Source organism: Vulpes lagopus, chromosome 12, assembly GCF_018345385.1.
Source record: "Vulpes lagopus strain Blue_001 chromosome 12, ASM1834538v1, whole genome shotgun sequence".
NCBI lineage: Eukaryota > Metazoa > Chordata > Mammalia > Carnivora > Canidae > Vulpes > Vulpes lagopus.
In genome coordinates, this window is record NC_054835.1 from 59854545 (window position 1) to 59869956 (window position 15412).

A 15412-nucleotide genomic window follows, 5' to 3' on the forward strand; every position below is an offset into this window, starting at 1 on the left:
TCCCCTTCCCCCCCCCACTACCCCCTCCCCTCCTCCCCCGCAGCGCCCAGAACAGTCCACCTTCTTCCCTCACCCTAGGTGAAAACTACCACTGTCTAGACGATTCCCCCTCTCCAGCCCCTGGGCCGCCCAAATCTGCACCTCCTAGAGTTCCCCAAGCCCCCCACTCAGCTTCCTCTTCCCACGATCCCGAGGTAGCTCGGGGAGGTCTCTGCCCGCCCCCCCCAGTCTGTTCCCCACATGACAGCCAGAGCAGTCGTTTCACATCCAAGGTGTCACCCCAGGAATCCCATGGAGCCTCCAGATCTCTTATTTATAGAAATGCAGGGGACAGGACACCCCGGGTGGCTCAGCGGCTTGGTGTCGCCTTCAGCCCAGGGCCTGATCCTGGAGTCCCAGTCGGGCTCCCTGCGTGGAGCCTACTTCTCGCCTGTGTCTCTGCCTCTCTGTGTCTCTCATGAATTAAATAAATAAGTAAGTAAATAAATAAATACGAAACACAGGGGACAGAAAAGCCAGTTGCCAGGACGTGACCAGTCAAACCTGGAATTCAGGAAACTCCATCTTGAAGCAGCCAAGGGCCCTTCAATGCATAGACGGGGCAGGGGACACGGCGGGGCAGGTGGGCGGTGGACACGGCTACGCCCGGCCTCCCCGCCCCGGGCCATAACCCACAGGTTAAGGTGTCAAGGGAACACGGACGAGGGCAGGTATTTGGGGATTGCTGTTCACGCTCAATACACAGAGACATGCTCAGAGCACGTGTTCAGTATTTACTGAATTAAAGCTGATAAAATTAAAAGCCCAGGGACGCCTGGCTGGCTCAGCGGCTGAGCACCTGCCTTCAGCTCGGCCATGACCCCGGGGTCCTGGGATCGAGCCCCGCACTGGGCTCCCCGCAGGGAGCCTGCTTCTCCCTCTGCTGTGTCTCTGCCTCGCTGTGTCTCTCATTAATAAATAAGTAAAATCTAAACAAAACAAAATTCAAAGCCTAAAAATTTGAGTAGGACCCGTCTCTGAAAGGAGGTCACCATTTCACTTGCAGACGTAGGGTGGTTAGAACTTGCCCCACGGAGTTGTCAACAGTGATCGGAAGTGATGTGCGCATGTGCAGAGTAAACCGAGGGCCAAACGGATGCTCCCACCCTCCCTGCACCCGAGGCGGAGTCTGCGGCGGCGCCACGCAGCCCCGGGCCTGGGGAGGCCCCCCCGCCGCCCCGCACCCTGGACAGGGAGCAGCTGGGGCTGCCCTCAGCCCAGACAGCTTGTGCCCCTCGAGAGGCGGGCCCTCCGCCCTCCCACCACCTGTGCCCCACCCCCCCTCCACCCACGCCGGCCCCTGGTCCCCACGACCCCCTTAGGGCCTCACGGAGTGACCCCCTCCCCGTCAGGGACGGCTGCACACGCAGCAGCGTGCCTCCCTGCCCCTGCCCCTGCCCCAGCGGGGCTGCGCCCTCCTAGCGCGTGGACTCCTAAGCACATTCCCACCTCCAAGGTGTTCTTGGCAGAAAGACCACAGCCCGAGGGCCTCCGCCTCCCAAAGCAGCTAGGTTGGCAGGGACGCTGAGTGACAAGCCTTTGCGGGGTCCCCTGTGGTCCGCAGGGGGTACAGTCCCACAGCTATCACGTCGCACAAGAGGCCAAGGAGGGGAGCTGTGGGCATCCCAACCCCTCAGCAAAACACCCCAGAGGTCCCCGGGGAGCAAACAAGGCCACGTGGTTAGAGACTTGGCTCAGGGCCCGGCACCAGCCAGCGCCCACTGGCAGCGAGCCCAGGCAGCTGTTTATTACATGACCTGTCCTTCCTGCGCCCTGTCCCTCGGGAGCACCCCCCCACGCCGAAGAAGACACCTCCTGGAGTCACCTGTAGGGCCTCAGAATACTCTTCCAGGAAAGGGTGTTCCCAAAATAAATTCCAGTTTGGCTATCCGGGCCTGGCCTAGCGGGGCTTTCCAGGTCTGAAGGTCAAGTGCGCCTGGGTCTCTCTCGGGGCCCAGTGGCCATCCTTCCCCCAGGGCCAGTGTGTAGGTCCAGGGCCCCCACCCGGAGGGGGCTGGTCCCTTGAAGAACACAGGAAGGCTGCCTCAGCCTCCCTCCAGAAACCCCCCACCCTCTGCCTCCCAGTGCCCCCCCCAGGAGGCTTGAGCACCCCCTAGAGGAACCCAGGGACCAGATGGAATTTCTGGGTTCGGCGGCCTGGAGCAAGACCCTGGACGTCCAGCCCTGAGTGGGCTGCTGGGACGGGGACCTGACAGACCAAGGGGCCAATCCAGTGCCACCCGCCTTTATTCACTGGCCCTTGGGCTCCAGTCACAGACACTTGGCTTTTGGAGGGCACAGGAACAACAGGGGACCCTGGTGACCACCCTGGCACATAGTTTGGGGCCAGGATCAGCCCTATGCTCCTGTCCAAAGGGACTGCCAGGGCCACGGGGCCGCACACAGCACGGGGCTACCCGTGGCTACCCAGGACCCTCGTGGAGGGGGGTGCTCGGTGGCATCGCAGTTCCGGAGAGCTGCTGCCATCCTGAAGCTGATGCAGGGGAGGACGGGCCAGGCTGGACAGCAGGGTGAAGAACTAGACGCTCCCCAATGTGTCCAGGATGGAAAAGCAGCGGGGGGGGGGGGGGGGACAGGGGGTGTGAGAAGGGCCACCTTATGGACGAGCCTAGGCCCACCAGCCTGGGGGACAGCAGAGGGCCCTCATTGCCCTCCTGACCTTGGAATAGTTGGGGGTGAGGGGCAGTGGAAGGTGATGGGAAGCAGAGGGGAGTCAGGGTCAAGGCCCTGAGGTGGGGGCAGAGCACGTAGCTCTAGACACAACCAGGGGGAGAGCCGGGGCTGGCAGGGCCCAGACCCCCCCCAGGGACAGGGGCAGCCTGATGGCCCCTGAGAAGAAAGGAGGGGGCTTGGGGAGGAAGGGCAAGCCCTGGCCACCGACCATGCCCCTCCTGGTCCTGGGGTTGACAGCCCCGCAGGCGCACGCCCCCCCCCTTCCCGGGAGCTGGGCCCACAGGAGACCACCATGAGGCGGCACCCGGTCTCCCAGAGGCCAGGGGAGGGACCCCAGTGCCCTTCAGGACTTCTTGGCGTCCGGCGTGTTCCGGCGCTTCAGGTCACTCAGGTCGATGGGCTTGAAGGCTGTGGGGGGACAGAGTGGTCAGTGGGGGCACAGACGGGAGGCGGGGCCTGCACCCCAGACCGCCTTCCAAGTAGAGGGGCCTTCCTGCCCGCCCCCCAGCACTGCCCCTGGCCAGGCCACTCCCTGCTAGGTCTGCTCCTCCACTCACTCTTCAGACTGGGGTTAGGGACCTTCTCCACGTACTCCTCCACCAGGCCCCGCTCGCTGCCTGACATCTGGCTCCGCAGATCTCGCTCCACACCCTGCCAGGCTGCCAGAAGCAACGAGGTGGCGTCAGAGCCCCCAAATGGCTGCGTAGCAGGCCAGGTCCAAGTGGTCAGCCCCGCACCCCTCCCCGGCCCTCCTCCCGCCCCCCACCTCGCAGCCCGCAGCCCCCCGCCAGTCTGCTCCCGACCTGGGGCTGTCTTCAGAGCACCCCTCTCCCCTCCCTACGCCCATCCCGGCTCCTAGGGGGCCCGCGTGCATCTGTACCGTGACCGGGGCCCATGGGCTCTCGATCCTCCACTCAGTCTCCGTACCTTTCCCCCTCCTCCAGCCCCTGCCTCCTGGCACAGGGTCACGACACACGGCTGCCCCTACCTGCCTGTCCTGCACGCGGCTCCCGCCCCTGCAGACCTGCCTGGCTCCCATGCTCCTCCCCCGAGGGGCTGCCTGCCCCCACTGGCAGCACCAGTCTCTCACCAGGCAAGTCCCCCGTGGGCCCGGCACCCCGGCCCTGAAGGCAGGGTGCAGAGGAGGAGGGCTCTGGGGAGCTCCCCACGTACCTTCGTAAATGAAGCGCACATTCTCCTCATGGGCCGGGGTGAAGATCTCGGTGCTGCTGGGGGGAGACCGGGGGCTACTGTTCCTCTTGCCGTTGTAGACGACTCTGGAGACAGGGGAACTGGGGGCACCCGGCACATTAGGGTGGGCTGGGGGCAGTGGGGCCCACCCCCGCCCCTCCCCTCCCCCGGGGGAGGCCACACCACTGCCCGAGACCCACCTGGTCATCGCGGGGGCGTCTGGTCCTTGCACTGCACTGCCGGGTCCCCTCGGCCTCTGAAAGGGAAGGTGGGCCGGGAGCAGGACAGTCACCGTCTCCACGGGGGCTGCGGGGCGGGGAGGCGCTGGCCCTCCCCGGGCCGTCTACTTCCTCCCTCAAACTCCCGACAAACTGCTCCGGGCTCGTGGCCTACCAGGGACCCCTCCAGAGGAGGCCACAAGCCGGGCAGACACAACCCCATGAGGCCAGGGGCCAGCAACCTGCCGTCCACTCGGAGCAGCCGAGTCCCCAGCACCCCTGGGCCGGGACCCCTGCCGCTGGGGAGCCCTTCCCCCGCGGTAGGCAGCCTGGTGGCGCCAGCAGCAGTGCTGTGGGGCCCCCTTTCCAGGGGACAGAACACCTGTCAGGAAGGGCTCGGCGACCCCAGGACCCTAACTCTGCCTTCCTGCCGCAGGGCCGGTGCCCTGTTTCCGCTGAGGCTGGTTCCCACCCGCAAAACAGGGACGTGCGTCTGGGTGAGGAGCCCGGCAGAGGCCGGGGCCCAGGGGATGCAGGGCACGCGCAGCCTCCGGGGCTCGGGGCCCCAGCACAGACGGGGGGCTGGGGGAAGGCCTGACCCAGGGACAGAGAACCCGGGGTTGCTGCCCATTCACAGCCTCCCTCAGCTCAGGTTTTAGCCCCGGGGTGGGGGGTATCTTCAGGCTCAGTGTCACCCTAGCCAGCTGGACGTGCCCCCTCTGGCTGAGAACAGCACACGGCCAGGGAGCAGCCTGTCCCAGGCCGGCCCCAGGACAGGACAGGGTGCCCCTAGGTACTTGGGGGCCCTGGGGCCCCACACAGCCCACAGCATGTAGCTGCAGACCTTCCCAGAGGCCCGAAAAGATGGGGCGCTGGGGGCACGTGCTCCCTGCTTTGCTCGGTTGTCTCATAAATGATCCAGCATTTGAACACCTGCACAGGTAAAAACAAGCCAAATTCCAAACAAGGGCGACCGAGCATACAGCCAACTTCCAGGAGGGCACAGGGGATGCCGAGCCCCACCCTGCCCCTCGCAAAGTGACTTCTTTCCCGGACTCCGGGGTCTCGCTGCCCATGGTCCTCTTTCCCAGGCACCAGCCCCCTGAACACCAGAGCAGAGGAAAGGCCTGCTCTGGCCGAGGACACCCTGAGATACTCGGGCTGTCCTCAGCGGCACAAGGCGGGAAGTTCCAGGAGAACGGGCCAGGCCCTGCCTGCCCTCAGCCGGGCCCTCGTCATCTCCTGCCCCTCTCCCAGCTTGTCCCCCTCAACCTGGGAGGCCCCGGCCGCAGAACACCTGCCCTTCGTGCCTCCCCCGCCTCGCTTCAGGCCTCTCCCTGCAGGGCAGCCTGCCCCCCACCCCGCCCCGTCACAGCCCCTGGGGACCACCAGCCTTCATGGGCCCGGGGCCCTCATCTCAGGGTCCCCTACTCACCCTCTCAGGCTAACGCAGGTGCTCACCCTCTCAGGCTAACGCAGGTGCTCACCCTCTCAGCTCCCGCCACCCTCCCTGCAGGGGGTCTCTGGACACCTCACCTGCTCCTCTGTCTCTGCAGACCGAAGGCCTCATCTGGGCTGGCCCCAGGGCAGCGGGCCTGCGCAGGTGTATCTGTGACCGAGCACTCGGGCCCCACCTGGAGGACCCAGCCCGGCTGCCCCCAGTTCCTGACTAAAGCAGCAGCATGACATGTGCTCCCTGTCCCAGGCCTGGGCCTCTGTCACCAAAGGCCCGCCCGTACGGACGTCGTACTTCAGTTAGGGAGGTTTCTGGTACCCTGGATAAACTGAACTAAGAAGCATCTTTGCCCAGGGTCGTACATTCAGTGGGTTCTCAGAGCCTGGGGGCCAGAAGAACAAATAAAATGACATTTTAGGGGCAGCTCAGGTGGCTCAGCAGCTTAGCGCCGCCTTCAGCCCAGGGCGTCATCCTGGAGACCTGGGATGGAGTCCCACGTCGGGCTCCCTGCATGGAGCCTGCTTCTCCCTCTGCCTGTGTCTGTGCCTCGCTCTCTGTGTCTCTCATCAGTAAATAAGTAAAATATTAAAAAAAAAAAAAAAAGATTTGGGATCCCTGGGTGGCACAGCGGTTTGGCGCCTGCCTTTGGCCCAGGGCGCGATCCTGGAGACCCGGGATCGAATCCCACATCGGGCTCCCGGTGCATGGAGCCTGCTTCTCCCTCTGCCTGCGTCTCTGCCCACCCCCCTCTCTCTGTGTGTGTGTGTGACTATCATAAATAAATAAAAATTTTAAAAAATAAAATAAAAATAAAAAATAAAAGATTTTATTTATTCATGAAAGACACAGAGAGAGACAAAAACAAAGGCAGAGTCAGAAGTAGGCTCCATGCAGGGAGCCCGACACGGGACCTGACCCAGGGACCCCAGGATCATGCCCAAAGGCAGGCACTAAACTGCTGAGCCACCCAGGGAGCCCCTAAAATCTTAAAAAAAAACACATGAATAATCACGCACACCCTGACAAACCATTCTAGTCCCGGGTACGTGTCTGACACAAGGGCCATGAGGCCACTGGGAGGCACACAAGAGCGGCCAGAGAGGCGTCACTCATGAGCACCTAAAGGAAGAACCACCAGAGAAGGTAGCCTATGTCAGGCCCACTCTCGCCACTGAAGTTGACACCGCTGGGAACATGAACCACACAAGAGCAGGCAAATCCTAGCACTGAGGCTGAGCAAAAGGAAGTGACCCAAAAGGACAGAGGATGGAAGCCTGGGGCCAGGAGCAGGCTGGGAGCAGCCCCAGCAGAGGCCGAGCCACAGAGGCTCAGGTCGGCAGGGACCCATCTAAGGGAACAGCTGGAGTCAAGCACAACCTGGACCTAAGCGACCACTGGACCAGCATGACAAACCCGCTCAGCAGGAACGGTCTCCGTGGAACACGGGGAGAAAGTGGGTGGTCAGCGAGGCTGCCGTGGGGAGGAGCAGCTCTGAAGGGAGGCCGGAGGCCAGGCTGACCACGGCCATGGAAGAGGCAGGTGTGGAGGGGCCAGGTGACCAGAGCACTGGGACCAGTGGCCAAGGACCCCTAGCAAGACAGGCCATGCCACGAGGACCACGGAGCCTCAAGTCTAGGAGGACGAAGGCCTGGTGCGCAGGGGGCAGGGGCTGCGGGCCGGATGCCCAGGCCAGAGACCCTCCGTCCCTCTCATCTGTCTTCCCTCTTCTGCTCACAAGGACTACGAAGCGCAACTACTTCCCAGCTCTGGGGGCGCCCGCATGGCTCCGTCTGCCTTCAGCTCAGGCCATGATCGTGGGTGGAGCTCCCTGCTTGGGGGGGGGGGGGACTCTGCTTCTCCCTCTCCCTCTGCCCCTCCCCTCTGCTCATGCTCCTGGGCGCGCCCTCTCTCTCCCACAGATAAATAAAATCTTTTCAAAAAGTTATTTTTTCAGCTCTGGACCTTAAAATCTTACTGTATACACTCAGTCCCATCACCTCCAAGATACTTCTTTCACTTTAACGGTTTTGAAGTATCACCACACCTGGCAATTGCCAGTGTGTTGACGTTTGCCAGTGTCCTACGGATTCGGGTGACAGTGATGTGAGGAGCAGCTCAGTTCCTGGTGTCTCAGATCTAATGACACAACGATGGTCTCCCCTGGCCCACGATCCCACCCTTGGCAAGCCCAGGGCCATCCTTCCCAGAGCCGCCAATGTGCTCTCGGGCTACCTCTTCCCATTCGCAGCCTCCCCTCGCCCAGCTACCACCCCGTACGGCAGCACGGTCTCCTGCACCTCTCTCCCCGACTCCGGCCCTGACACCCCTCCCCAAAGAATCCCTCGCCTGCACGCCCTGGGCCCTGTGCTGCCATGGAGCCCCCAGCGTGGCCCAGTCTATTTCTTCAGGTGTCTCTGCTGGGCTCCAGCCCACCCCCAAGCACAGTCTCCGACACACAGCCCCCTCTGCCCGCTGCCATCACCACAGGGAGCCACACGCTGCCCCCCACTGCGCACTCTGCAGGGCTCACGGCAGCCAGTGGCTACGTGCTGGGCACACGGGAAGGTCCAAAACGATTCTGTGGCTGGAGATCATCCGTCCCTTGCTCTGCTGCCTCCAGGGAAGCCCCTTCCCCCTCTGGGCCTCACAGTACTCAACTAAGCCAAAGCAGTCCCCAAGGATGTGCGCTAGGCTCTCCTGCTTGACAACAGACAGGACGATCACAGAAACAGCACAACGTCTAACTGGGCGATTCTGGGAGTGGCACGGCCATTGCTGACTATGACGCACAGGCCAGGACAGTGCTGGGTGCACCGGACGCGGCGCCAGCCCCTGCACAAGGACCTGGAGGCCCACGGAAGCCCAGGACATGTGAAAAGGCTGCAGTGCCACCAGCTGCCACCCAGCAAAGCAGGGTCTGAGCCCCAAGTGGCTGCCAGCCTCTGAGCCTCCAGGGCCATGGCAGTCAGGGCCAGGCTCAGACACCTCAGCCGACCTGAGCACCCAAGAGCCTGCCAATGGCCTCTCCCACACCCGCTGGCAGGCCCCCTTGGCATCAACGTGGCCCTGCTCAGAGACGAGGAGGGAGTCTCCCCCAATGGATAAGTTTTGTACCTTGCTCTTGCAGGGGAACCAAGGACTCCCTGGTCCTTGGGCGGGAGACAGGGCATGGGGAACCCGATGCCCAGCCTCCAGCCCCGCAGTCTCAAACTCTTTCCTCGCACACAGCCATATGCCTAAAGACAGGAGAGGAGATGACACGCTGTTGTTCAGGAAAGTGACAATGAGTATTCTAGAGCTAGAATCAGTGATGCAAACGGTGGTTGTTCTGTCTTCCTTTGGAATTTCTGATACTCGAATTTTCTTGGATTCCACTTTCCCATGACATTCCTTGTCTCTGCGGTACTCCACACTTTCAGCCATTAAGCCTTCTAGAAAAAGATCTGCAGGGCAGCCCGGGGGGCTCAACCGTTTAGCACCACCTTCAGCCCGAGGCGTGATCCTGGAGACCAGGGATGGAGTCCCGCATCGGGCTTCCTGCGTGGAGCCTGCTTCTCCCTCTGCCTCTGTCTGCCTCTCTCTGTCTCTCATGAATAAATGAAAACTTAAAAAGAAAACAAAAAACTGCTACCCACAGGGGTGCCAGAGTAGCGCTGTGCCAGACGCCCCAAGGGGCATTCCCCTGAAGACCCCGGGGCCAAACCCCGAAGCACGCCCTCGCCCCCCTTCCTGGCTGATGGCAGCAGCTTGCATCCCAAGCAGTAGCCCTGAGCCTGGGCACCCCTACCCCCTGACCCAGAAACCTCAGCATCCCTTCAGCTCAGCCCCGTCAAGCCTCCGCCCTGGGCCCTGGAGGAGGCTCCTGCCCGGCTCCTCCTCACTCCCACTGTGCTCGCTCTCTCTCTCTCTCTCTCTCTCTCTCTCTCTCTCTCTCGACCCCAGCACTCACTCGCTGCTCCCCGCTGACGTCTCGGGGCCTTTGCTCAAGGTGTCCCCGCCGCCCCACAGGATCTCGCTCATCCTTGGGATTCTGCTAAAAGACCGCCTTTCCTTGGAAGCCTCCCGGGGCTGGCCGGGGGCCTGGCGTCTGCACCTCCACACCCTCGGTGTCACGACTCGGACCCACACGGGGCGTCCACCCCGCCCGTGCAGCACCCCCGCAGCCCCGGGGCGGGCGGGCCCTGCAGACAGCGCACCCGGGCCACCCCGCACCTAGCCGCGCACCACCTGCGGGCGGAGGCCGGCACCGCGGGGAAGGCTGGAAAACGGAAGGAAGGAAAGTCTCGGCGGGGGGCGGGGGGCGGGGGGCGGCGGCTGCACTCCGAGAGCCACGAAGCATCCTCAGGAACGGCCCCTTTGGAAAACGGAGGGCAGGACACTTGTCCACCCCGGCGGCCGCCCCTTCACAGGCCGAGAAGGGCGGGCCCCCGGCGGCCCCGTGGAGCCCGTGTCCCCCGGGAAGCGGGGCCCGCCACGTCCCCACGCCCCGCTCCTCGCCGCCCCGCCCGCCGCGCGCCCCGCGCCCCCGGCAGGCCCAGCAACTCGGGCGCGGCGCAGCCCAGCCGGTGCCCGCCCGCGCCCTCCCCGCGCCCTCCCCGCGCCCGCCGCCGCGCCGGGGCGGGTCCCGGCCGCGCCCGCCCCGCCCCCGCCTCCGCCCCCGCCCCCGCTCCCGCCTCACCTCGCCCGCTCGGCCGCCGCCGCCGCCGCCGCCAGCTGGGGCCCGGCCGGAAGTGACGTCACCGCGGCGCGCGCAGGCGCAGGTGCGGGCAGCGTGAGGGCACGTGACGGCCGGCGCCCGCGCGGCGGGGGCGGGGCCTCGTGGGGGCCGGGGCCTCGGCGGGGGCGGGGCCTCGGCGGGGGGCGGGGCCTCGGCGGGGGTGCGCTGCACGGCCGGGCGGGGAGTGGGGCGCGGGGCGCGGGGCGGGGCTCGCACGCCCTCGGGGAGCGCCGCTGAGGGCTGGGTGCGGCGGGGTCCCGGGGGTCCGGGGCTGGCGCGCCGGAGACCTCACAGCCCGCGGGTCGGGGTCGAGGTCGGGGGCAGGTGGGGGGTGGGGGAACTGCACCGGCGCTGTCCCCTGGGCCCTCAGCCTGGGTCGGATGAGCCAGGCGGGGGAGCAGATGGTCCCATCCCCAGTAAAGAGGCTACCACCGGGGCTAGGGAATGACATTTATTGAAAAAGTAAAAAGTGTCACAATAAAAAATTCACCTGGAGAAAAAGCCAGGCCAGAAGTGTGAGGGGTGGGTTGTGCCCAGGTGCAGGGTCCTGGGCGCCTGCCGGCCCCACCGGTGGGACAGGCCCTGGCACCCGGGGGGCAGGAGCCCCGGAAGGGCAGGTGGGGCTCAGTCCATCTTGGTCCCTTGGAAGAGCTCCACCAGGTCCTTGAAGTCCGGGTCGATGAGGTCAGAGGGCAGGTCCCCGTCATCGTTGGTGGCGTCTCTGTCTGCCCCCAGGGAGATGAGGTACCTGGGGTGCAAAGTGGCCGTGACGATGCAGTCAGGAGGAGCGCAGGCTGAGTCCTGAGGGGCATCTTGATTTTGTTTTTGTTTTGTTTTAATTTTTCCAGGAGGGGTGAAGAGGAGGAAACCTGATCCTCCAGAAACAAAGGCCGATTTTTCTAGTTTGCTCTGGGGAAGGCAGGAGGGCAGGAAGGAGACCCGAGAAGCTCCGAGGGTTCCTAGCCGTACGACCAGGGCCCCCTTCGGGGAGACCACGTCCTGGAGCCCCTGGAGGCCGGAACCCCTGGCCTGACCCTCTCACCTGGCTATGTCGGGGTAGCCGTCGCTGCAGGCGATGTGCAGGGGCGTCCACCCGGTCTCGTCCCGCTGGTGGATGTCCGCGCCGTATTTGACCAGCAGCTTCACGCACTCCAGGTTTCCAGAGAGCACCGCTTCGTGCAGGGCGGCCAGGCCTGCGCGGGACAGGGCGCGAGGGGTCAGGGCCGAGACCTTGCCCTGACACCCCACAGACCCTCCGCTGGTCCGGCAGGCACTCACCTGACGGGTGGATGGTGTCCAGGGCGACTTTCCGAGCCCGGATGAAGCGCCCGACCTGCTCCAAGTCACCCTGGCGGATGTGGTCTAGGAACAGGACGTCATTCGGGAAGCGCACGCTGCGATCCGCCAGCAGCCGCCTGCGCCGCTGCCGGGGGCTGTAGCGGGCATAGCGGCTGGTCCTGCTGGGCATCCTGGGTGCCGTGGCGGGCCCACCTTGTGGGGACCCTGCTTCTCGGGGAAGGGACGTGTCCGGCCCGGGTCACACAACGCATGCAGTCTCTTCCAGCGCCACCCCGCTCCCGTGCTCCCCTGTGACCAGGGCACGTCCCTCTTATATAGGACTCGCAGCGCTATATAAAGCTGCGCAGTCATGCTCACGCCGGGAGGGGCTGAAACAGAGCAGCTCCGGCCCTGCGCTCAGGATCATGTTTAATGGCTCATCTTTCAACCCACCTGTTGCTGTGCCCCGGCCAAAGGGGTCAGGTCCTTCCTGGCCACTGTCGTCTGCCCCACAGCTGGGCCTAGAAGGTGCTTACAGAGGGCAAGAGAAGGCACTAGAAGGACAGGACCCATAAGGAAGACAAGTGGGTACCAAGGTCACAGAGAGGGCCCAGGCATCTCCTGGAGACCTGGTAACTCCAGAGAAAGGCCTTGATGTCTGGTGAAGGTGGCTGCTTCGACCTCCGGGAAAGCCAGGGGCTGCCCACGGCTGAGGCACAGGGCCCTGAGCATGCCAGAGAAGGCCCAGTGCCATCCGTATCTCCCTGTCACTTGTCACCTTCACCAGGGCCTACACCACTCCGCCCTCCGCCTCACAAACGTCCCAGGTTGGAATCTGAAGAAAGGCCTCCGCTCCCCGCAGCCCATCCCACACTTGTTTCCCTCGACCCCCGCCTCTCCCCTGGGTCCAGGCTCCTGCCACTTACTGCCGAGGCTACACGTGCTCCCACTGAAGGGAACGGTGGCCTGCCCTGCAGGATGGACCATCGCATCCCTAGGGGGGTGCGCACTCTGGCCGGCCCAGACCCCTGGGAGGGGCTAAGCGGCGGAGGCCTGAGCCGTCGCTCACTGTCTTCACCGCAGCAACCACGTCTGGAGGTGGCTTCCGCTTCCGTGGGGAGAGGAGCCGGTGGACGTGAGCGTGCACGAGTGGGAGCATACCTGTCGGGTCGGGGGCAGCCCCTGCAGCCCATGAGGTTGGCTGGCTGCGTTTGGTAGGGCTGCTGTTGCAAAGGACCAGACTGGGGGCTTAAAACTTTATTTTCTCATGATTCTAGAGACCAGAAGTCCAAGATCAAGGTGTCAGCATCCTGGGTTCCTTCCAAGGAGAATCTGTTCTGGGCCCATGTCCTGGGGTCTGGAGGCGCTCCTTGGCGTTCTCTCGTTCACAGACATATCCACCCATCTCTGCCCTCACGTCCATGTGGTCTTCTCCCTGTGTGCGTGTCTGTGTCCAAATTTCCATTTTTTTTCAAGGTTTTATTTATTTATTCATGAAAGAGGCAGAAGCAGGCTCCCCGTGGGGAACTCGATCCCAGGACCCCAGGATCACACCCTGAGTTGAAGGCAGATGCTCAACCACTGAGCCACCCAGGTGTCCCCAAATTTTCACTTTTTATAAGGACACTAGTCATGGGATTAGGCTCCCTCCTGGTCCAGGAAGAGCTCATCTTGACCTGTCACATCTGTGACAACTGTATTTCCAAATAAGATCATGTACTGAGGAGCTGGGGTCAACACAGGAATGTTGGAGGAGCTTCCCCCATAACATTGGTGAGATCCCCGTGGGTGGTCTCACCGAAGTCCTGAAGGAGGACAGAACCAAGATTGACCAGCACTTGACCGGTACTCTGCACGGGGGTGGGGCAGGCAGCCTGGTGACCAGCAAGCCTTGCATCACCAGGCTGGTTTTGATCCAACAAAACCAAATCAAATGTATTTAACACCCTCTAGGTGCAAAGCCTTGGGCCGAATGCTGTGCAGCAATGGGGCACCGCCTAGGACTGACTCCCTGCCCTGACAAGGGGTTCCCAGCCGGTCTCAGAGCCTCCACCTGCTGGCGGGCCCGGCCCCGCGGGACCCCCCTCCCAGCCCAGGCCCTGCGGGGGCCCTGATACCCCTGGTACCCAGTGTTCCTGCACTTCGGGGCTCCAAGTGTGAGTGTGGTGCCAGGTGATCTTAACTCCTGGTCACTTGGGAGGAGTCGGTGTAGCTGCTGCTGGCTTGTTTACAGGAGGCTGAACTTTCCTTTGATGTGAAGATTGCCTAGTCTGGTGCTGTGGAAAGTTCTGTCTGGCCTCCAAGAACCCTGAGTGAGGCCGCCACGGGTACAGCGTTTCCCGAGAGCGACCAGCTTTGGGCTTGACTCAGGCCAGCGCAAACCTGTAGGCAACCCCAGTGACGAAGCCCCTGGCCCATCAGACTGAGGTGAGCTTGAGGGAGAGCTTGGGCGTCGGTGGCTTTGGGGTTTCCATGTGGATCTGAGAAGGGACCGGTGCCCAAAGCCCCGCAGTCACCACAGACCCCCTGGAAAGTACTTTGCTGTGCTTTTTGTTCTGCTGAGGACACAGGACGTCCTCTGAACCAGGGTGCGGCCTGGGGCGTCAGAAGCGGGCTGCGAGCATCCAACCTGAGACCGACCATCTGGCAAAGTGGATCTTTCACGCAGCCACAGGCAGGACCAAACCTAGTGTTTATCCAGCCTTGTCCCTGACGCCCAAGTAAACCTGTGAAGTGACGTGGTTTGTGCGACGTTAGGCTCTGCCTTCTAGGGAACTGGAGCAGGCCGAAATATCTAACCCAAAAAGCTTACTTTGGAAAAGGCCGAGAAACACAACCAGTCCTGCTTTGCGTCCCGCAGAAAACAGAGCTGGAGAGCCTGTTAGGAGAACGGGTGCCTGGCCCACTGCCGCCCGTCCCCTGCCAGCAGGCTTGGCGGCCGAGGACCTCGAGGGTCTGGTGCACTTCGGAGGCAGCAGCCTCCAACCACCTGCAGAGAGCAGAAGAGGAGGGAGGAGAGGAAGAGGGAGATTTGGGATGTCCCGGGCTGCTAAGCCTTGACTGACCACCCTGAGCTGCAAAGTTGCCTGCTAATCCACCAGCCCCGCCAGGTTTTGGACTCCACCCCACAGCCTCCCAGCCAATCCAGGCCCTGGAATGTGCTAATCAGCTGCCTCTGCAAAAGAGGAAAGGTATGGGTGACTCAGTCCCTCTCCCGGGAGCACATGACAGCAGCTCCGGGCAGCCGCGCCTGGTCCCAGCTCTGTGCACAGGGCCTGGCCGGCACCGCTGGGTGCTCAGGGTCACCCACGCCCGTCGCTGGGGCGGGAGCGCAGGATCCTGACGGCCTTGCTCGGGGCGGGCTTCCTCCCCCGAGGTTCTTCTCCCCCCCCCCCCCCCCCCCCCCCCGTGACCCCTGGGGGAACGACTCACAGTCTGGAGGGCAGGGCTACCAACCTCTCCCCCAGAAGTGGCCCAGCTCACCTTTCTCTGCCTGCGTGTCGCCTTCCGTCAGCAGGACAGAGGCCCGGCGCGCCTAGGCCCCGGAGCGCACGAGCTGGAGAGCAGCCCCAGGACGGGCCGCCCGAGGCCCGGGCTGCTGCGCAGGGTCCCGCTCACCTGGGCTGGGGTCTGCGGAGGCCTGGGGCAGGCTGACACAGCAGGGAGGGCCGGGGCAGGACACAGGCTGCGACAGTGAACAGAGAACGCCGGAGAGCCATGTCCATGGCACGTCCTACAGTGGCGTCTCCAGCCAGGCACCGGCACCTCGAAGCCCCCCGGGGCACACGGGCATCAGCGCCCCGGGCGGGCAGGGCTGGA

General features: G+C 63.7%; 2 protein-coding genes across 5 annotated transcripts; both read right to left on the reverse strand.

Moving 5' to 3' along the window:
- Positions 1 to 2268: 2268 nt before the first annotated feature.
- Positions 2269 to 10342, reverse strand: MCRIP1 (MAPK regulated corepressor interacting protein 1). 4 transcript variants are annotated; one of them, XM_041725443.1, is made up of 6 exons: positions 10277 to 10342; positions 8713 to 8834; positions 4125 to 4180; positions 3907 to 4025; positions 3291 to 3392; positions 2269 to 3141 (listed from the first exon to the last, which is right to left on the reverse strand). In XM_041725443.1, the coding sequence occupies exons 3-6, from the start codon at positions 4130 to 4132 to the stop codon at positions 3077 to 3079; spliced, it is 294 nt and encodes a 97-aa protein (XP_041581377.1). In that variant the 5' UTR covers positions 4133 to 4180; positions 8713 to 8834; positions 10277 to 10342; the 3' UTR covers positions 2269 to 3076. The 4 variants fall into 4 exon arrangements, with proteins under 4 accessions (XP_041581377.1, XP_041581376.1, XP_041581378.1 ...); XM_041725442.1 differs by lacking the exon at positions 10277 to 10342 and adding an exon at positions 9811 to 10168; XM_041725444.1 differs by lacking the exon at positions 10277 to 10342 and adding an exon at positions 9548 to 9626.
- A 411-nt stretch (positions 10343 to 10753) lies between these two features.
- On the reverse strand, positions 10754 to 11907 carry PPP1R27 (protein phosphatase 1 regulatory subunit 27). The gene is made up of 3 exons (XM_041723928.1): positions 11594 to 11907; positions 11358 to 11508; positions 10754 to 11063 (listed from the first exon to the last, which is right to left on the reverse strand). The coding sequence occupies exons 1-3, from the start codon at positions 11781 to 11783 to the stop codon at positions 10940 to 10942; spliced, it is 465 nt and encodes a 154-aa protein (XP_041579862.1). The 5' UTR covers positions 11784 to 11907; the 3' UTR covers positions 10754 to 10939.
- Between the last annotated feature and the right edge of the window lie 3505 nt (positions 11908 to 15412).